This window comes from Cordyceps militaris (genome assembly GCF_000225605.1).
Source record: "Cordyceps militaris CM01 unplaced genomic scaffold CCM_S00004, whole genome shotgun sequence".
Classification (NCBI taxonomy): Eukaryota; Fungi; Ascomycota; class Sordariomycetes; order Hypocreales; family Cordycipitaceae; genus Cordyceps; species Cordyceps militaris.
This window is the reverse complement of record NW_006271972.1, coordinates 571,280-591,284: the sequence shown is the minus strand read 5'-3', so window position 1 is coordinate 591,284 and position 20,005 is coordinate 571,280. Positions and strand designations below refer to the sequence as shown.

General features: G+C 53.2%; 6 protein-coding genes across 6 annotated transcripts; 2 read left to right on the top strand and 4 right to left on the bottom strand.

Moving 5' to 3' along the window:
• Nucleotides 1–141: 141 nt before the first annotated feature.
• CCM_05198 (DASH complex, subunit Dad3) lies at nt 142–621 on the bottom strand (the record flags this gene model as incomplete). The annotated part of the gene is made up of 2 exons (XM_006670343.1): nt 142–331; nt 422–621. 2 exons carry the CDS (start codon nt 619–621, stop codon nt 142–144), a joined length of 390 nt encoding a protein of 129 aa, XP_006670406.1.
• Nucleotides 622–1,027: 406 nt separating this feature from the next.
• Nucleotides 1,028–6,798, bottom strand: CCM_05197 (chromosome segregation ATPase family protein; the record flags this gene model as incomplete). The annotated part of the gene is made up of 2 exons (XM_006670342.1): nt 1,028–6,587; nt 6,698–6,798. 2 exons carry the CDS (start codon nt 6,796–6,798, stop codon nt 1,028–1,030), a joined length of 5,661 nt encoding a protein of 1,886 aa, XP_006670405.1.
• Nucleotides 6,799–7,449: 651 nt separating this feature from the next.
• CCM_05196 (mitochondrial carrier protein YHM1/SHM1, putative) lies at nt 7,450–8,791 on the bottom strand (the record flags this gene model as incomplete). Its single annotated transcript, XM_006670341.1, has 7 exons — nt 7,450–7,536; nt 7,599–7,853; nt 7,910–8,087; nt 8,157–8,404; nt 8,500–8,541; nt 8,604–8,641; nt 8,731–8,791. The coding sequence occupies 7 exons, from the start codon at nt 8,789–8,791 to the stop codon at nt 7,450–7,452; spliced, it is 909 nt and encodes a 302-aa protein (XP_006670404.1).
• A 546-nt stretch (nt 8,792–9,337) lies between these two features.
• Nucleotides 9,338–11,397, bottom strand: CCM_05195 (RNA polymerase III Rpc82, C -terminal; the record flags this gene model as incomplete). The annotated part of the gene is made up of 3 exons (XM_006670340.1): nt 9,338–11,194; nt 11,270–11,332; nt 11,389–11,397. The coding sequence occupies 3 exons, from the start codon at nt 11,395–11,397 to the stop codon at nt 9,338–9,340; spliced, it is 1,929 nt and encodes a 642-aa protein (XP_006670403.1).
• Nucleotides 11,398–11,971: 574 nt separating this feature from the next.
• CCM_05194 (ubiquinol-cytochrome-c reductase complex core protein 2) lies at nt 11,972–13,514 on the top strand (the record flags this gene model as incomplete). Its single annotated transcript, XM_006670339.1, has 4 exons — nt 11,972–12,229; nt 12,289–12,463; nt 12,519–13,363; nt 13,419–13,514. 4 exons carry the CDS (start codon nt 11,972–11,974, stop codon nt 13,512–13,514), a joined length of 1,374 nt encoding a protein of 457 aa, XP_006670402.1.
• Nucleotides 13,515–15,015: 1,501 nt separating this feature from the next.
• On the top strand, nt 15,016–17,682 carry CCM_05193 (PAB1 binding protein; the record flags this gene model as incomplete). Its single annotated transcript, XM_006670338.1, has 3 exons — nt 15,016–15,076; nt 15,138–15,507; nt 15,558–17,682. The coding sequence occupies 3 exons, from the start codon at nt 15,016–15,018 to the stop codon at nt 17,680–17,682; spliced, it is 2,556 nt and encodes an 851-aa protein (XP_006670401.1).
• Nucleotides 17,683–20,005: the final 2,323 nt, after the last annotated feature.

The window sequence follows — 20,005 nt, the reverse complement described above, 5'->3', positions numbered from 1 at the left end:
CCTCCAGAATAAACTCTTATAACCATGTGCTGTATAAAAAAAACTCCAACCGGTGGTTGACTCGACGCCGGGGTATCAAAAGAAGAAAATCAAAAATGTAGTCTCAAAACCATGGGGGCCAATAGCAAAAAGTCAAGGTCCTCAGTCGTCAGAGTCGCTGCCCATGACGCTCGACGCCGGCCCCTGCGCAGCCTCGCCGGCGCCCCAGTCAATCTCCTGCTGGAGGACGATGCTGTACACGCTGGCCTTGAGGAGCGTAAACGCCATGCTCGTCTGGCGCTCCAGGTCGCGCAGGCCGTCGAGGATGTCGGTGGTCGGGTTGGACGCGAGCCTGTCGAGGAGTGTGGCGAGCTGGCGACGGGGGGGAGAAAACAACAACGTGTCAGCTAATTTACTTTATTCTTCTTATTTTTTCAATTGCGAGATGCGAGATGCGAGTGGGACGCGTTTGTCGCGCGTCGCGGGGCGTCGGGGGGGGGGGGGGGGGGGATAGGTGCTCTCGTGTGCTTCCCGGGGCGTATTCACCTGCTTCATGTTGTTGGCTAGTCGCTCGTATTCATCCAGCACGTCTTGCTCGAGAGGCGATAGGTCGGGCGTGGATAGGTAATTTTCTTCTGCCATGGCTACGAAGTTGATGCTGTCGACTGTGGTTGAAGGGAAATGGAAAACGGAAAACGGCGGGGCATTGCCGTTCCTTCGACACCCAAGCTTTGCAGCCAGAACCGAGTCGTGGCTACAATGACTTCGACCAGCTTCAACATCAAGACGCAAAATTCAACATTGCACATGGCATTCTTTCAAAATCCATAGATATAGACAAAATAGTAGTTATTTGACATCTGTCCATTAACACGTGTAGATACATTATACACTTCATAAAAATAATAACCTCTCCTGCAACGCAGAAGGCAAAAGAAGGAGAATAAGAAATAACAAGGCGCCCAAAAAAGATCCCTTACCCAAAACGCACATCGCTTGAAAATTCACATTCTGTCCTTGATTCCTTCAGTTCCTGCTTCCTTCCTTTTTAGTTGCCTTCATTGTGAAGTGTCAGCTCATTCCCCTCTTCGGTTCCAATGGAGCTCCTCGTGCCAGCGACCAACGATGTCCATTCACTTGCCGTGTCAGAGTAATCGCTGTACATGTCGGATTCAGTATAGACGTCGCTGCTTGACACAATTGTCGTGCCACCGCTGGTTCTTCGCATTGTGTCTGCATCGCTGTGTCCGTCTTCCCCTTCTTCTTCTTCTTCTTCTTCCTCCTCTTCTCTCAACTCATCCTCTTCCCTCAACTCATCCTCCTCGTCCTCCTCTCTCGCAGAGTCTAGCAGCGACGATAACTCCGTGCCTGCAAAGCTGTTGCGTCCCTGCAAGGCCAATTCTCGAGAGACAGCTCTACTGCCAACCTCGGATAGCTCTTCCACAGACTCATCAACACAGACATTCTCTTTATCCTCGAGGCCGAAGCCCTTGCCCAGAGCACCACCCCAGCTCCTCTTCCTGTGCGCGGATCCGACACCAGGAGTGCGCACACTCTGGCTTCTCTTAACAGACGAGGAAGAATTGCTGGGTGTCATCTGGCTGAGCGATGCAATACGTCGCGCAGCTCCGTTCTGTGCCGCCGGGGCAAGACTGCGTCGCGTGGAGAGCGCCAGATTGACGACAGCTGGTCTCGGTGATGGCTTAGACTCACCCTCTCCAGCGACTTGCTTCTTGACTCTCTTTCTATTCATGTTGTCACGCCCACTTGAAGCGCTCTTGCTCATCAGAAGTACTCGAGAGTGGTCCATGACACCTTCCACGATACGCCGCTCCAGACGTTCTGCTCTAGCCTCCATATCTGCCAGCTCCTCTTTGCGGAGGCGCAGAGCTGTCTCAAGAGAAGAAACATCTCCTGTCAGGCGCGTGCGCTGGCGGATCAAGCTCTCCTGCTCAGTGCGTAGGCTGACAACGCTCTGCTTCATTCTGATTTCCTCCTCTTGCAGACTAGCGACTATTGCAGTAAGATGTTCCTGCTCCGCAAGCTTGCGTTCGAGAGCGAGACAAGTATCTTGTAGAGTCTTTTCACGGTCTTCGTGATCATCGGCAATCCGTTGGGTCTGGTTGGAGAGGTATTCAGACAGCTGCGCCGAGTTGGCACTCACCGTCTGGTGAACTTTGTCTAGTGTCTCGAGGTGAGCAAACGCAGCAGCAGTGGATGCGTGATGATCGGCTAGTCTATCCAGCTTCTCATGCAGACAAGTATCATCGTACTTTTGCTCAGCAAGACGGTCAAGCTTCTCACGGATCTCCGAGTCGTCGTATTTTTGGTCAGTAAGAAGACTAAGCTTCTCCTTGACCTCGGAATCGTCATACTTCTCAGGCGGCGGAGGGAGCATAGCTTGGTCGAAAGGCTTTACTTCAGCAATCTTGTCGTGAATATCGCTGGCTGACGACTTGGAGTGCTCAAAATGTTCACCAACCAGGAGAAGGATGTCTTTGACGGCCTCGAGGATCTGGGGTTGGTATTCTTTCATCTCGCCTTGCAGGCCCTCCACAGCAGAGACAGCGGCCTGGACCTGGTCACGAGTCTGTTGATGCTCAAGTTTGCCTCCCGATTCTGCTTCACCAGACTTGGAAGCCAGCTCCTCGACCTTTTCGAAGACGGTTTTGGAGGCTTCTTCCATCTTTTCCAGAGATTCCGTAACTGCAGAGCCTAGCGTGTCAACCAACAGCTTCAGCTCCTCGGAAATGGTCTTGGTGGAAACGACAGCGGCTCCAATCTCAACGTTGCGCTCTTCTCCAGCCTGCGCCTTTTCGTCAAGCTGGGCCTGGTATTCATCGTACTTGGCAATGAGTTCGCCAATCTTTTCGTCAATCTTGGAGGCAATATTGTCGGTGGCTTCCTGGAGCTTCTCATCAGATTCGAGTCTTGCGCCGGCGACGACCTCCTTGGAGACTTCGAATTCAGACTTCATGGTTTCAAACATTTCCTTGAGGTCATCGCCAACGTTTTCGTTCTTGTCAATCTTCTCGCCAATTGTCTCGAGAACTTTGCCAAGAGCCTCAACGCCAGTAGCGCCGTCATCGAGCTTGGTCTGAACAGCTTCCTGAAATTCCTCTAAAAAGGTTCTCACTTCGCCCACGCGCTCGCTAATGCCGGCGATCTCGGCTTGGCGATCTTCCAAAGCTTTCGTAGAGGTATCAGCATACTCATCGAGCTTTTCCTTCGCTTCTTTGATCAGAGCCTCCAGTCCAGAAACATCCTCCTTGTTGGAAATGGCTGCAAAGTCCATATCAGAAAGACCGTCAAGAGCAGACTTGATTTCAAGAACGCGGGCTTCGATGGCTTCAACGTCGGATTTTTTAACACGTTCGTCATCTTGAACATCTTTTGGAGAGGCCTCCTTGAGATCATCGATTCCAATGATAACTTGGGCGATGAGTTCTTCCAAGTTTGCCACATCTGTCTTGAGAGAGACACCTTCCAAGTGTCCGGAAAAGGCCGTGATAGCATCTTTGTGCTCAGTCAACAAGGCCGAGATCGCATCGATGTGCTCCTTGCGCACTGCTTGGTCTCCTTCGACCAGATCGTCGAGGCGGTCCTTAGTGTTGCGGAGGATAGTCTCAATAGCCACTACATCGTCCTTGGTAGCGGCATCACCATTGGTGGGCGTGGTGTCCTCCTCCGCGACAGATCTAGCCGAGGCAGCAGCTTCCTGAGCGTGGATATTGTCCACACCCTCTTGCACATTTCGAAGCATGTCCTCTAGGCGAGCAATGTCATCCTTGTGGACAGTCTCTGTATCGGGCTCCATTGCTTCTACCTTGATGCGCAGCTGGGTGATGAGGACCTCAAGATTCTTGATGTCGTCTTGCTTAGCCGCATCAACGGGAATGATGGCTGTCGTTGTGTCCTCTACTTCTCGAGGGAGCGCTGCAACTGCACGGTCATTGCTGTTTTCCCGGAGCGTTTCGATATCAGATCGAACAGAGTCGAGACCGGCCTTGAGAGCATCCAAGATTTCGTCGTTTGCAGTAAGATCCGCAGGCTTGTGGGTAACTCGGTCAATCCCTGCGCGGAGGTCGTTCAGACCATCATTGATGGCATCCAAAATCTCACTGGTTTCGGCACGTGGCCGGTGGATGTCCTGGCGAAGGCCATTGATGCCATTTTGAAGGGCTTCCATGAGGTCCTTGTTGGATCCCTGGGGAGTAGCCGGAATCATCGACGTGTTGACAATCTCACGAATGCCTTCCAGCTCGCTCTGGAGTTGACTTCGGGAGCTATCGTTGGCCTCCGCAATAACTCTGCCAACGTCTTGTTTGAACTCCTCCATGGTTGTCGCGAGCATTTCCATGAGCTGCGGTTTGTCGGAATCGCCAGAAAGGCGGTCAACGTAGCTCTCAATAGATGCCCGAAGGGCTTCCAGACCATCCTTGGTGGCGTCGAGGACCTGTTCTGTGTCACGTCCATGGGCTGCAACATTGTCCTTTGCCTCCTCCGAGACAGCTCTAAATTCGAGTTTCATGTATTGCACAATATCCTGGAGGCGACCCATGATCTCCTCATTGCTCTCGCTGGAAAGATTACCGCCCCGCGGGACTTCGAACCCACTAAGTCCTTCTTTGACAGCGTGAACGACATCTTGGTGAGTCATGTCACTGCCGTTGCCAATAGCAGCAGGAGCGACAGGAAACTCGAATTCCTCAAGACAGTCTCGAACAGCTTCAATAATCTCGTCCCTAGACATTGAAGCAGGGGTATCCATTTGAGGAGGCACAAAGTGCTTCAAACCTTCCACAACGGCGGTGAATACCTCGTCTCTCGTCGCAGCAGGGGGGCGCTCGTCCTGGGGCTGGTAGTCCTGAAGACCTTGCTTCAGGCAATCCATGATATCCTCGCGCTCGAGAGCAGACTTGCCGACATCCACTTCTGGCTTGTAAGCTTCCCAAGCATCGCGCACAGCCTCAATGACATCCTCGCGGCTGAGATCCGGCATCTCGCCCCGAGTCGCCTCGTTATCTCGCAGAGCTGCGCGCATGGCATTGTAGATTTCTTGGTAATCAACCGCGGTCTTCTGGGAAGAAGCTGAAGATGCAGACTGTCGGCGGTGCTCGCGTAGAACGTTGTTGAGTTGCTCCTTCATCTGCAGAAGGCCTTTGTCAATGACTCGTGACACTTCATCCTTTCTATCGTGGTCGGGTTCCTCCTCTCCTCGTGGGGCAGAATCCATGGTTTCCAGGCGTTTAGCGATTTCTCTGCCCATACCGAGAACCTCGCCGCGAAGTTCACGAACCAGCGCCTTAACCTCGGCCGTCAGTCCACCGCCTTGCGCGACGCTGTCTTTGACGGAGCGGATTATTTTAAGAAGATCATCGTTCAACAGCTCGGCGCCTCTGTTTCCGGGGGCAGACGAGCGGCGGCCGTCACCGTTTTGGAGAAAATGCTCCATGCGTTGTGCCATACCGCCACGGGGGAGATCGAGTTCTAAACCGCTAGAGCTCATGGGTCGGGTGTTGTTTGCGGCCGCCTGGGCCATCGCAGCCTGAGTTTGATTGCGGACATATTGGGCCAGTTCGTCAACCTTGGTTGAGGTTGCCATACCAGAGAGCTTCTGGGACAGCTGCACAAGCAAGCCTACGAGAGACTTTTCGCCGTCAGCTGTACCAAGTCCGCGAAGGATTCTTTCCAGCAGAATGACAGAGGCAGGAGCTTCGCCTCCGGCCAGCGAGGGGGTGCTAACTGACCCTCGATCAATGGACTCAGCAAAGCTCTTGGGTGACGGTATCCTGGGGAGATGAATTGAACGAGTTTGAGGAGATGCGGGGTGAGGTTTGTTGTCGAGCAGGAGATTATTCAGCGAGGTAATCGAGAGGCGGCTGGTTTGGTCATCAACGCGGCCAACCAAGTCTCGTATGCTTTTTCGAATGTCTTCATCTCTGGTGGTAGTAGCCTCCTTGAGACTAAGCAGGTCCGTGGCATTGTCTCTGCTGCGTCGAGTGAGTGCGGACATTTCTTTTTGTAGTGCACTGGCAATGTTTGTCAGGCTGGCCAGCTGGGATGCCACCCCTTCCAGAGCGTTTTGGGACTTGCCCGGTGAGGTTGAGCCATTTGTGACCTTTGACAGAGGCTCTGCCTCTTTGAGGGAAGATTGGGATGACATGCTCTGCAGCGCAAGCATAGTAGACGAGGCAGGTGGTGTGTTCTCGCCCAGGATGCTCTGAGTTGCTTGACGCCTAGGCGCAGGTCGGACAATCGGTGTCAGGCTAGGGCCAGGCGCAGGCGGAGCTGAAGAGGCAATAGACTCGGTAGGCGTGCAAGGACGGCTCGAGCTCTGCTCAATCATCCAACTACGATCGCGCACACCACCGGGCTGCATCGACTGCATGCGCCGATGGCTTCCGCCTTTGACGAGGGATCTCTCTGGGGAGCCGTCTAGGCGTCGGCCGGGATTGTGGGTGTTGGCGCTCTCGCGGGCTCGCTCGTTGAGGGCAGCATGGGCGGACTGGATAGCGCTGGAGGTGCCGGTACGCGATGTGAGTTTGGGGGACTGGGGGTTGAGCGGCAATGGCGGCGGCGCGCGCTCTGGGTCGGAGCTGTCCCACCTGATTTCCGTGTTAGATTGTCGGATACACAAGGACGATGCTCGGCAGGTTGAACTTGTGGTGCAGCACACACAAGCTCGACACCACCTGGAACAAGATATGGCACCTACATGGGAACAAGGGCCCGCGACCGGAAGTCGACACTAGCAGAATGTTGATGTCTGCTGTGCCTCTCCGCATCGCGTGAGGACTCAGACTCTGTATGGGACATGGTGGTTGTGGTTGGAATGCAGCGCAGATGGCAAGAATGCGGACGGCGCCCGCATCCACAGTAAGAAGGGACTGCTAATAACGTCGCTAGTCACGTCGGAGGAGACGCAGCGGAGCAGAAAAGTAGAGAAGCGATTCAAGACTGTGAAACTTCGCAATGCTTGTAAAAGGTCAATAAGTCGTAGCAATAATGGGGAGGTTCGTTGAGCGTTTTGCAAATTCAATCGTGGCGATTAGAGAGGTCTTTGTGATGAGCGGAGCACATGTTAGCTGTTTGTTTATGAACTGGGAGAGGTCTGTTGCTGGGCAACCTAGCGCGATAGGGCCAGGTACATACATACTGATACCTAACAGGCGGTCCTTGCTCATGGAAATGAAAGAACTTCTTGATGCAGCCATAGATTCAATCAATAACACATATAATACACAGCAAACAACAATGTTTGTTTTGAAAACAATTCAAACGCCCCTTTGTATTCTACAAAGCTGTGCTTCTATGTGCCGCGCCTGTCTACATTTGCCGCATGTTCAATATTGAATGAATCCCAGCTATATTCCACCTTGACATCGTGCTTTGACGCTTTCATATAATTCCCCAAACAATGAAACACCTCCCGCATTTTTTTATATGTTGCAGGATCAAATGACAATATTACTTTCGGAACATGACATCAAAGGCCGGGATCAAGGTCTGAGCCAGCCAGAAGGAAAAGACCAGCTTGGGGCCAGTCATGAGGAGCTGCGGATAAAGGATCAGCGCATATTCAATAAATGGCATTGTGGAGAGTGCACTCGTCATACCTTGGGCACAAGACCCTTGAAGAAACTGGAGAAACCTTCGTTGCGAGCCATGTTGGACAGGATGCGGAAACCACTCTCTGGGTTCTCAAAGTTGCGGTTCTGGATACGCGTCTTGATAACGTCAAGGGGAGCCGAGACGACGAGGGAAGCAGAGGCACCAGCGATGGAGGCGATAAAGTTCTCGAACCAAGAGGCCTTGTTATAGTCGTCCAGGTGGAATAGGTACTCCTTGGCAAAGGCAGAGCCGCCAAACAGCTATATCCAGATATCAGCAAACAGTCAGGTATTCGGCACTCTTGAGAAAGGCCTACAGCAAAGGAACCAGGGGCATTTCTAGCAGCAGTCCAGCCCCAACCACGGTACAGTCCGAAACCTTCGTCACCGATGATTCTCACGACGCCACGGCCACGGAAAGCCTCGGGGTTGGTCTGGCGCTTGATCTTGAGTACGTCGAGAGGCAGGAGGACAATTTCACCAATACCGATCAAACTAGAACATCGCACATTAGCTCTTTGCTGACTGATTTACAAACGCACCGAGAATGAGTCTTTGTCTTACCTGCCCGCAGTAGAGTGCAGAACGGCTTTGCCAGTCTTTTTGCCAAATGTGTTCTCAAAGTCCTTGCCGTAGTGCTGGGTAAGCCAGTCACGGGCCACAGGCTGGCCACCATACTTGTATACACGCTGGAGGACCTTGTAGCCGGCAGCGTAGCCAAGACCAGGGAAGAGGGAGAGGAACTTGCGGCCGACGGGAGCAGTGGCCTTGTCCTTGAAAATGACCTGCTTCAGTTCGGTGGCACTGGCGATCTAGATTTGGTAAGCGATCAGCACCCCGAGGTACACGAGAAGACGGTGGGAAAGACATGTGCCCGTCCGCGCGGTGGTGTAGAGTGCAGGCATACCTTGGTCTGGTTGCTCATCAGTCGCTTGGCAATTGTATCGACCTGAATTGAAAGTCAGTCGTTGCGACTCGAAAGGACTGCGCTTGGATATCGACTAAACGTACAGGGTGGAAGACAGCCAACTCGGCGATGCCAGCAGATCCTGTCGTAGTCACAGTTAGCGAATGTCGTCTGCGACTGCGGTGCGGTGCGCGGGATGCGCAAAGGCAGGCGGGAACAAGTGCAACATACCGGAACCAAGCACTCGGGCGAGGTTGGACTCCTTTTGGTTTGCGCCAGCTGCGGGAGACATTTTGGACTGAGCAATTGGGATTTGTGGTTGTTGCAAGATGTCGCGAGTGCTCCTAATTAACTAATTTGAGAGAGCAAGGAGAAAAAAAGATGGGGGCGGCACAGGGAAAGGCAGAGCGGGACGGCCATCAAAGTGAGATGCCGATAACGGTCTACCTTGCTTTCTAGACTATTATAGTGTGACAGCGTGCGCTGTTATCTGGGTAGATAGTACATTAGTAGGTATAGAAATTAGAAATTTACCACTACCAATTTATTACGCTCAACCAAGCAACGCCCTTGCGGCATCTCCCACTGTGCTTGTTCTTTGCACATGCTCGGCTGTTCCTTCTGCTTTCATGAGTGGCTGCAGCTCGGGCCCTGGCCAGATTGACATATGCAAGTCTGACCTGGCCCAGAAAAATCACCTCAATATCAGCCAGTCCACCTTGACATCACGGAATACAGAATGCACTGGCGCTCACTTGCACTTTTGATAATTGGCGCAGACATGATCATGATGCTTAAATCTCTCATATCTGCAAAGCTGGATATCATTCCCCATCCCTCAATAGTCCCTAAAAACAGCAACCATCTCGTCCAAGCGCATGACCTGTCCAAGAAGCTTTTCCTCCACAGCGAGGTGATCATTATATTTATCATAATGCTCCGTCGTCATCACTTCCTCCTCCTTGCCCTGTACATCCTTGCGCTCCACAAAGGAGAGAATGTTTCGCTCCTTGTGACGCTCCACCTGCAGTGTCTCTAGACATCGCACCATGGCTTTGTAAATGTCATCCAGGACCTGGGACTCGGTTCTTTCTCTGTCAAAGAACCAGAAGAAAAGTGTTCGATTCGCCATTCGACTGTTGTCCTTGGGAACCTCTTGCACATCGACAAGACCAGCCATTTGCATAGCAATCATCTTGAGCTGCACGTCTGACTTCTTCATCAGTGCCGCCGATGGCAGCATCTTCTCATCCAATTTGCCCTTCTCCCGTAGGATCCGCGTCAGTCGCAGTCCATGGCGACCAAACGATTGCTCAATATATGCATCCAGCTCAGTTTCTTTCAGACGGTTCAGAACCTTGGAGAAGTCAACAGTCCACTGTCCACGACCCTGAGTACCACAGTGTCTCACAAATCGATGTTTGCTCTCCGCCAGTAAGAACAAGTGCTGCCGCATCTGTTCAATGCGGTTGTTTTTTGATGACCCGTCGTCCTCAAATTTGACCTTGGGTTTGCCATGTCCATTGGTATGGGGCACGCCGCTCTCTTGGTCTTCATCTGATCCAAAGCCATTGTCCATATCCATGTCTAAACTTCGGGCGGCAGGTGCCGGGCGGCGTACCGGCATGTCGCCATCAGAAGCGTCCGAATCGCTCTCCGAGTCTTGCGCTTCGGGTCTGATCTTCTCCGCACTCTGGAAATCGATCTTATCCTTTGGAGCCTTGCCGATACCACTTTGCACATTGATTGACTCGTCCAAGTGATGGTAAATATCCATGGTACTGACGGTCAATCGGTGACCAGGCATCTCTTCTTCGAGTAGCGGGTCTGGTCGGCATTTGGAAATATCGACCGACAAGAGATCGAGAAGTGTCCTGTAGACCGCACCGGTGACTTCACCAAGTATGTCTGCTGCAAATGTCGCCATCCGACGATTGCGCAACTCAACTAGGCACTTCTCATGGTTTATCCTGACAACAATGTTGGGGTTCAGCGGGGGTGCGTCCAAGTCGTCATCCAGCTGGCGGCCTCTGCCGCTTTGAAGCTTCCGTCTTTTACCAGAAGTGCCTCTTGTAAGATCCAGCTGGCGTTTTAAACTCTTGCCTTGCTCTTTGTATGTCCGGTATTTTGACATAATCTGACCTACTTGGTCCACAGTGATCTTACTTGTTTTCTCACCAGGCCCTGTTCTCGTCGTCTCTTGTTCAATCTCGCGATGGACGTCGCGCGGGTTGCGAAAGCTGTCGCCGCGCATCGTCTCAATAATTTCAGCTTGGATTAATCTCCCCAGGACCGCATTGAGATGTGACTCTGACTCGATCAGTCCAGATGAGGCATCTGTCGATCCGTTGGTGTGGCCATTTGTCTTCGGTGCTCTGCCTTTGAAAGCTTGTGTCAAGTCTGCTATTCGAGCGAATCCAAGCTGCAGTAGCGTTTGCACCAAGTCGCGCTCTGCGGTACCAAACTGGCTTTCTATGGCCTCTAGAATCTTGCCAGATCGAGTAAGGGTATAGCACGCATCGGGATTGGCTTCGTAGCTCGTTCCTCTACTGTCGGGGTCGGTATGATGATAGAGAAGGTTTTGTTGAATCAAGACGCTCAATCCATTTCGGAGGAACCTTGGAGGTAGGGACGTGTGCTGTGCAAGCTGCGCAATAGTAGATCGACCTTTGGTAAGGAGTGTGGCAAGGATACGCTGTAGCGGGGACTTGTTAGCAACCATGATCAACCCCGCCGCTGCGCGAATCAAGAAACGTTGGGAGAAATGTACCGAGGGAAGCTCGCCGTATAGATCATTCACAAGGAGAGCACAGAGCTCAGCTGCATGCTTTGTCTAAAAGCCGGTTAGCTTCGGTGCATCAGGAGCACGCGCAGTCGACGAAGACTAACAACAAGCATTGCGATCGCTCCTAGAGATCCTCTCACTATCTCTAGAGCTCAACAATGGCTACCTTGAAGTCATTGAAGTGTGTGTGCAAGGAGACGTCGAGGTTTCCGGGAGAGGACTGCGACGGAAATAATAAAAATGCAAGTGGGCGCCGACAGTCTGGAGGAGCTTGTCAAAAATGTGACTCTCATGAATTTTTCTGCCAGCCTGCCTGGCCAAAAGCCCACCTTGGGGGTACATAGGTACCTACTAACCTATTAATAGTGGGCTGGTCGGGTCGGGGCTGGGAACCAGTAACATTTGTATTTGTAGCTTGCTGGTGGGTGTACGGCCTGGCGGAACCTCTTGGTGACCTTGGAGTTGCACTAATAAAGGTGGCTGCAGGTAACTTTTTGGCCAGCAAGGCCAGGCCAACCAGGGAGTGGCTCAGGCGGAATAATAGCCATCACGTGATTGGCCGGATCCCCGTCACCGAAAATTAGACGGGAGCAGTTGAACGAGGCACTTCTTTTCGATTTCGATGCTCAATTGCTCCTTGACGACGGCTTAAGGTCTAATCAATCGCCTACGCCACGATACCCGAAGATGATCTCGAGATCGGCTCTCGCGAGAAGCGCGCAGCAGGCCGCCCGCAGGTCCTGCAGCGTTCGCCCAGCCCAGCAGCGAGGCTTCGCGGCGGCCGCCTCATCTGGCGCCTTTGAAACCGCCGATGCCAATGGCCTCAAGGTAGCATCCAGGGACACTCACGGCCCTACCACCAAGCTCGCCATTGTTGCCAAGGCCGGTACCCGTTACCAACCTCTTCCTGGCCTGACCGTCGGTCTTGAGGCGTTTGCTTTTAAAGTGCGTTGTCCTGTCGGCAGTACTCTAGATATGTGTGCATGCTAACCGAGCCTCGAAAGAACACGCAAAAACGATCTGCCCTGCGCATCAACCGCGAATCCGAACTCCTTGGTGGTCAATTGACTGCCAGTCACACCCGCGAAGCCCTTGTTGTCGGCGCCAGCTTCCTCAAGGACGACCTGCCCTACTTCGCTGAACTCCTTGCCGAGGTTGTCACCCAGACCAAGTACACTAGTAAGATGATGAGAAAATGTGCCAATGACGACGGGACACTAACATTGGCTGTTAGCCCATGAGTTCCACGAGGATATCGAGCCTATCCTGCACTTGCGACAGGCTGCCAACAGCTCCAACGTTGCCGCTATTGCCCTCGACAATGCCCACGCGGTTGCTTTCCACACCGGTCTTGGAGCTCCTCTCGCTCCTTACTCAGCTGTTCCCGCCCACAAGTACCTGAACGAGGAGCACGTTGCGAGCTACGCCGACGCTATCTTCACCAAGCCCAATATCGCAATTGTCGCCGAGGGTGCCAACGCCGAGGCTCTGTCGCGCTGGGTCAACCAATTTTTCAAGGACGTTCCTGCCTCTTCCCAGAGCGGGCAGTCCCTCAAGACTGAAGCCACCAAGTACTTCGGTGGTGAGCAGCGCACCGCCAACCCCGCCGGCAACTCCATCGTCATTGCTTTCCCTGGCTCCGATATCAACGCCTCCAAGCCCGAAATCGCCGTCCTTGCCTCGCTCCTCGGCAATCAGCCCGCGATCAAGTGGTCTCCCGGCTTCAGCCTTCTCTCCAAGGCCGCCGCCGCCACACCCGGTCTGTCCGCCTCTGCTTCCAGCCTTGCCTACTCTGATGCGGGTCTCCTGGCTATCCAGCTCACTGGTGCTGCTGCTTCGGTTCGCAAGGGCGCTGAGGATGCTGTCAAGGCTCTGAAGGCCATCTCTGAGGGCTCTGTGAGCAAGGAGGATGTCACCAAGGCCATTGCCAACGCCAAGTTTGATGCACTGGACAAGGCTCAGCTCCGCGACTCCAGCATCCTGCTGGCTGGCAACGGCATCGTGAACAGCGGCAAGCCTCTGGATATCGCCAGCATTAGCAAATCTTTCGATGCCGTCAGCGCTGACAAGCTCAAGACTGTGAGTTCAAGTACCACCAGCCGAAATCTTGCACTGATAACTAACCTTTTGACAGACTGCCAAGGCTCTTCTTGATGGCAAGGCCACTGTTTCCACTGTCGGCGATCTGTTTGTTCTTCCTTACGCTGAGGAGATTGGCCTTCGGGTATAGATGGGTTCGAAAAACACAAAATCATGTACCAATAGTCAGAACGGACTGGACGCGATGGAGACGTCATATTATTGTCAATACTGTAGTAGAAAGAAATCTCATTTGTTCTTGCATTTCTACTTGTATTGTATACCTTTCATCCAGGTGTCATTGTATGCTGTTTCAACTAGGAAGCGCGGGCGGCGTTTCGCCGGTTGTCCGGGCAGGCTGCATGATGTGACAGCGAGAGGATCACGACGTTTACAAATTGGGCAGCCTATAACGATATTTATCCCGTAGGCAGGCACGTCAGCGGCTACACGCGAGGCTTAAATGGTAGCCTGCCTTTGTATGACAAAAAAACGGCCAGCTCTCCAGCCTGTGTATTGAGAAGCTCTTCCCTCGACAAAGAATCAGGGTGGTCTCGTGTGTCGTCCCACGGGCGGCAGTTTTGGGTGGTTTTGGAAGCTTCTACCCGCGACCAAGGTGAAAGGTACTAGGGACTACTTGCGAGGCAATAGACTAGCATCGCGGCAGAAAGGTCGCACTGTATTTAAGCTTTGCTGCTGAGTGATTGCTCCTGCCCAAGGGGCAATCACGGGGCGCTACAGGCAACCCTCACCGTACCAAAGACGGACGCACTGTAAAAGCACGGTGTATGTGAGCCCTTAAACAGTAGACTCAGGTACCCTACTCCCAGTGTCCGGCCCCGATTGTGGACACGGCCAGGCCCTTTTCCCACTAGTCGGGCAAGAGCGAACAGGGTAGGGGAAAACAAAGCCTCATCAACCATCTCCACAGCGAGACTTCAGTCCCTTTCTCGCCTGCAAACCATCTCTCCATGCCCGCTGCGCCCATTCAGAGGCAATCCTAGCGGCGACGAGCTGGGCGAACACGGTGGTGACGAAGATCCTCCCGTTTGGCATCCCTAAGTTGCCCCTCCCGGTAAGCTGCCGCCTTCCGCACACTCCTTTGTCGCCGGCGCCTTGGCTCTGTCTTTTGTTTGCAACAGGTGCCCGACCAAACCCCTGAGTCCTTTATCGCCTCTCCCCAATTCTGATGCTGCGCGTCACCTTTAAACATAGACTAATCACCCAATCGAGCAGGCCAAGTGGAAAATACAACCCGGTATTTCTCCCAATCTTTCGGTCCAAGCCACGGCCCACGCCCATCCTACTTCTCGACGATTCAACCCGAGCTGCCTGCATAGGCTAACAGGTTCGTCTTGCGCTTCCCTTTCCACGAAGACTTGAGATATGTTGTGTACTGCCTTGCTTTTACAACGCACGATGGTGTTGGCTTAGCCAACTGTCACATGACACGGAAACAAAGGAGTTAAATGTCTTCTTGGCTGACCTTCAAAAGGCTTGCCGTTGACAGTCTAGACTTGGGTGGCTAACTTTGGCTTCCCTAACTATAGCAAAACCCTGATTTGTGGTATTATTGGGAAACTCACATTCACAAACCAGCGTCCTATTTGGAGCCATCAGTGGCTAAGGTTTGGTCTTGCAAAGGCTTTACAATGCCTCCAAAGAAAGATGCTGCTTCCTCTGGCGGCAAAGGGGAAGGCCGTGGACAGAATGGTACGTGTACTGAATTGTCATTTTGGGGGGTTCCTTTTCTTTTTTAACAAGCCACCGGTAGGCAATCGACCGGGGTTCCGGACCGACACGGCCATTTCAAACAGAGCAGCGGTAGGGGAACGAGTCCTCCAGCCCTGGGTTCCAGATTCTAGTGATGGTCTTGATGCCAGTCTAGAGGGAACAAGCGGCAAGGGTGCTTGGGACCAATTCGCGGCAAACGAGCGACTCTTTGGACTCAAAACCGACTACGACGAAAACATCTACACGACTGCTATCAACAAGAGTCATCCCCAGTATCGCGAAAGAATAGCCGCAGCTGAGAGGAAGGCGCGCGAGATTGAACGAAGTGCCCCTACCACTGCGCATGTGGCTGAGGAGCGAGTGATGGACTACAATGGCCCTAGTGGTGGAGACGATACCGAGGAAGACAAGTATGTTACTTTTCACGACACTGCGCATTCATCGTTTAACTTTGCAATAGGTACAGTGGCGTCCGCCGGCAAGACTTTCCACCCCTTAGTGGCGGCCGGGAGAACAGATATACACCTCCCGCGAAGAGGGCACCCGCTGCGCAGTCAAACGTTAAAGGCGCTCCTGTGGACCCTGCGATCATTTCCTCACAGATCAAAGCACCCTATAAGAAGCAGACACCCTCTCCCTCTGAGCCGTCTCAAGGACAACCTCCCAATCCCAACAAGAACGAAAGCAGCAAAAATCACACAGCTAAAGTCGCAGACTCGCAACCTGCTCGCGATAAGCCCACGGAGACCACAGCAGCACAGCCGAAAGACTCTAAGACGTCGGGGGCCAAAGTCAGCGAGAGCCCTCCAGCCGCTCCTAATTCCACCTCCCTCGGTCCCAAACCGGTACATGGTACCACTGACAAGATCACCCCTACCAGCGCCACTTTAACTGTTGAGCGTGACGTGTTGAACTCCTTCAAGACTTTCGCTACTCAACAGAGGATGAATGCTGAAAAGGTTCGAAACAGCAAGGCCAAGGCAGACAAAGAGTTTAAGCTCACCGAGTTGCGAAAATTTGCTACCAATTTCAAACTCTCAACGCCTGTTCCGAACGATCTCGTGTCTATCATTGCCAAAGATCCGGTAAAGCAAAAGGAAATTCAAGCTCGGGCAATCAAGAACGCTGAAGAAGTCGCTAAGGCTAAAGTTGACGCTTCTTCCAAAAGCTCACCAGCCAGCGGTAAAGGGACTCCCCCAAAGAGCAGTGAGCAAGGTACTACTCTGAGTAGTATTACCGACCCGCGAAACTCTCGTGCTCCTGCAGGACCACAAGGAACCTCACCAGCTGCTGCGCCGAGCCGTCACCCCGGACCCCGCCAACCATACCCTCAGCAGTACCACGGGCAAGGATATAGAAACCGTGGTGCTCAACCAAACATGTCTCAGCCCCCTGGCAACCTCGCTCAACGGCTGCGCAATGTCGAGCAGCAAAAGTTCTCGCAGCCACCCACGGTCCAGCAACCGCCCACTGGTCAGGACGCACGCGCACCACCCACTGGACCTGCCGGCACGAATGACGCAAACTTCAACCGTCGTCACGGCGCTCTGCCTGGCCACATGAGTGTGAAGTTGAATCCCAACAGCCATGAGTTCCGACCAAGTCCCTTTGCGCCTTCTTTCAATCCCAACAGCCACGCTAGTGCAAGCTCGAGCCCGCGCTCTGCTGCCAACAATGTCCCTGACGCAAGCGCGTTCACCGGGCAGCTTATCCGACGCAAGACCAAGGCTATCGATCCCACCAAGTACTGCATTCTTTCTCGCATCAAAAAGATAGCTCCCCCTCAAGGCCGTCATTGGGATGACAATGGGGGCCTGCGCCCTTCTTATGATACTCTTCCCACTTGGCGAAGCCTTCTGGATGACGAGAAGACCGACTCGACAATGCACCTCACGTACAAGGAGCTTCTTGAACGAAGCCCCTTCTCCGGACCTGCAATGGCAACACCGAATCCTCCGCACGCTGTTCCCCTTATTGCACACCAACACCAGCTGCCATTCCATTTACAACAGGGCTCGCACAACATGGGCCAGCGTCAGTCTCCCGCCATCCCACCGATGCAAATGCACACGCCTCATCATGGCCCTGGCCCTCATGGCCAGTATGGAAACGATGATCACCGCATGATGCACTCTAACTCGCAGCAGTCTTTCGCGTCGCCCCGCATGGCACAAATGCCTATGGCCTACAACTCGCCTAGTCAGATGCCATACAACCAGCCAGTGTACATGGGCGGCGGCGCACCACAGATGAACCAGTACCGGAGCTTTTCCAACAACCTTGCTCACTACGGACCACCACAGGGACCTATGATGATGCAGCCTCACTTCATCCATGCGCCGCAGGGAATGGTTGGTGGTCCCCAGATGATGTATCCTGGCGCACATGGACAGTTCATGCCGCCCACTGGCCCGCCACAGCCTGGCCCTGGAGCAAACGGTTACCCAAGCCCGGGACGGCCTTCGGCCCCCTCGATGGTTCACCAAGGATCACAGCAGGGCCAGCCCATGTATGCCATGAGTCCAAGTGTGCAGTATAACCAGCCTGTCTACGGTCAAGTGCAGGGTGGCGCGCCAGGCCAGTGAGAGTATTGGCAACACATGATGACATGACCTATCAGCGAAGCGGTCTGCGACGTGCGGATACACTACTGCAATTGCACAGGCTGGGCTGAGCCCCCATGAAGCATTTTCAGCTGTGACGAATGAAGCAGCATATATGCCTACCATGGGACGAGCCGCCCGATCAGTGCGCCACAGCAGCAGCAATTTACAAGGCAGAGCAAAGAATTACTACTTGGAACTGCGTATCAGCACGCAAAGCGGAGGCTGCTCCCGAGTCCGAGGCTAGAGATGGGCCTGACTGGGTTGTCCTAAAGTTGGGGGATTTTCTTTGTTTTTTTCTTCTTTGCTTTACATGAATCACAGCATCGCATCCATTAAATTATTTTCCTGCATGAGATGGGAGATGAGACGACCTCGCGTACAAAGCCAGGGCCAAAATTGGATAGCCAGATGCTAGCCAAGGTGATGAGCTGCGCAAAGAGGACGGCTCGGACGCTGGTGTGCTGCGGAGAGATGCCAGAGCAGAGCGCTGAAGACTGACTCGGGCTTGCATGCCAAAACGGCCTGGGGGTCAGGACGGCGGCAAAGCGTATCAATACAAATGGCGCTGTTGGAGGTGGTGGATGGCAAGAATCAAGGCTCTACGGACGAGGACGGATCGGACGGCCTGTTGGACAAGGTGAAGGCCATGGACCACGCCGAAGCATGCTTAAGACTTTTTTTTGTTCCCGTGAGGAGGGATGCAGCGGTGGTGTATGCAAATAGCGTAGGAGAACGGTGGTCGGTGTGGGCAGGGGATTGGTAGGCAGAAGCAGATATGAGAATTAAACAAGACATGAAAAGCAATATGACGGGCTTCAATATTATACAAGTGAAGAAGATGGTGATGAAGGTAACATTGGCGGTAGGTGCAGCGGCGGAGGTCTGGGCGGGCAGGCGAGTGGCGTTGGGTAGAGTGAATGGTGAAACACGCCACAAAGAAGGATGGTGAAGAGGAAAGAAGGATGACAGGCTGGGGTGACAGAGTCAAGAAGCAAAATGTGGATGTGAGAGAGGGACTGGGAAGAAGAATGCTGTGCCGAAAGAGGAAGGCCGAGAGGAAGGCCAAGGAGAGGCAGCGGGGGGTTGGCATGGATGGAAGGCCTCTGCAGAGAGAAATGAGGACGAGGATGAAATGAGTGAGCAAGTCGCCGAGGAATATATCAATATATTAACAGCTAATGGTTCCGTTTACACATAACTATGGCCGGCGGACATCCGAGAACAGGGCTAGGCGAGCGGAGGGGGGTGATGGATGGACGGAGGAGGGTGGACGGAGGAGGAGGGCGGATGGAGGAGGAATGGGCTGGCTGCAGAAATCAGTCGGGTTTTGACATATCAAAAAGAAAGGAATTGAATATTGGTCGTTTCATTTTCATTGGATATTGGTGGGCGCAGCTGCAAATGAACAGGGACATGTGCATTGAACAAAGTGAAGTGCAGAGTAGGCAAACCAAGGTTGGGACGATGGGACGACGGTGAATGACAGGGCAGGTTGGGGCAGAAGGTCTCTCCCCCCTCAAGCCCCAGCTGAGAGGCAAGGACAGGGCCGGTCATGAAGCCGACGACGACGACGACGACGACGACGAAGGGACAAAATGCCAAGGACGGCGTTGGGCTGAATTCGAGGGCGGTGTGCATACAGGCGTGCGTCCTGGTTAGAGTGATGATCTATCATACTGCGCACAGATTGGTCTGTGTATGGCAAAACTACTGGTAGTTGGAGTCGCAAGCTGTGTCGCTTGTGTCTAACTCGTATGCCGCCAGCCAATCAAGCACCTTTGCCAAGATTCCCTGTTTCTTCTTCGCCTAACTAGTTTACTTTATTTTTTTTGTCCTTCCATCCTATTCTTTTCTTTTTGTTTTGTCTACTCTCTAACCAAGAATTCAACGTCAAGTTGATGCGCATTGCCCCAGTGACTTTTGGGGTGGTGGTGGGAACCGAAACAGGGGGGAAGACGAGGATTGATGGGGTTTCAAAAAGAAGAAGAAGAATCGTCACCGGCCGGGTTTCCATTGTTTTTTCGGGGCGGACGGGCAAGGGGGGGGTGGTTGGGTCTTGGTGTTTCGGCCGGCGGCGAGCGGAGGCGGTGCGGCGCCGTGATTGGCTGCGACGGGCGCGTGCTGGCGGGCAGAGGGGAGAGCTCTGGTGATGATGGATGCTTTATGTTTTATGCCGTATAGCCATTCCTGCATTTTTTTTATTTTTATTTTTTTTCGGTTCTCGTGTTGGCGCATGAATCAGTTCATTGTGACGATTTTCGGCTGTATTCCCCGGGATGATTTTCGCGCTGCTTGTCGCAGG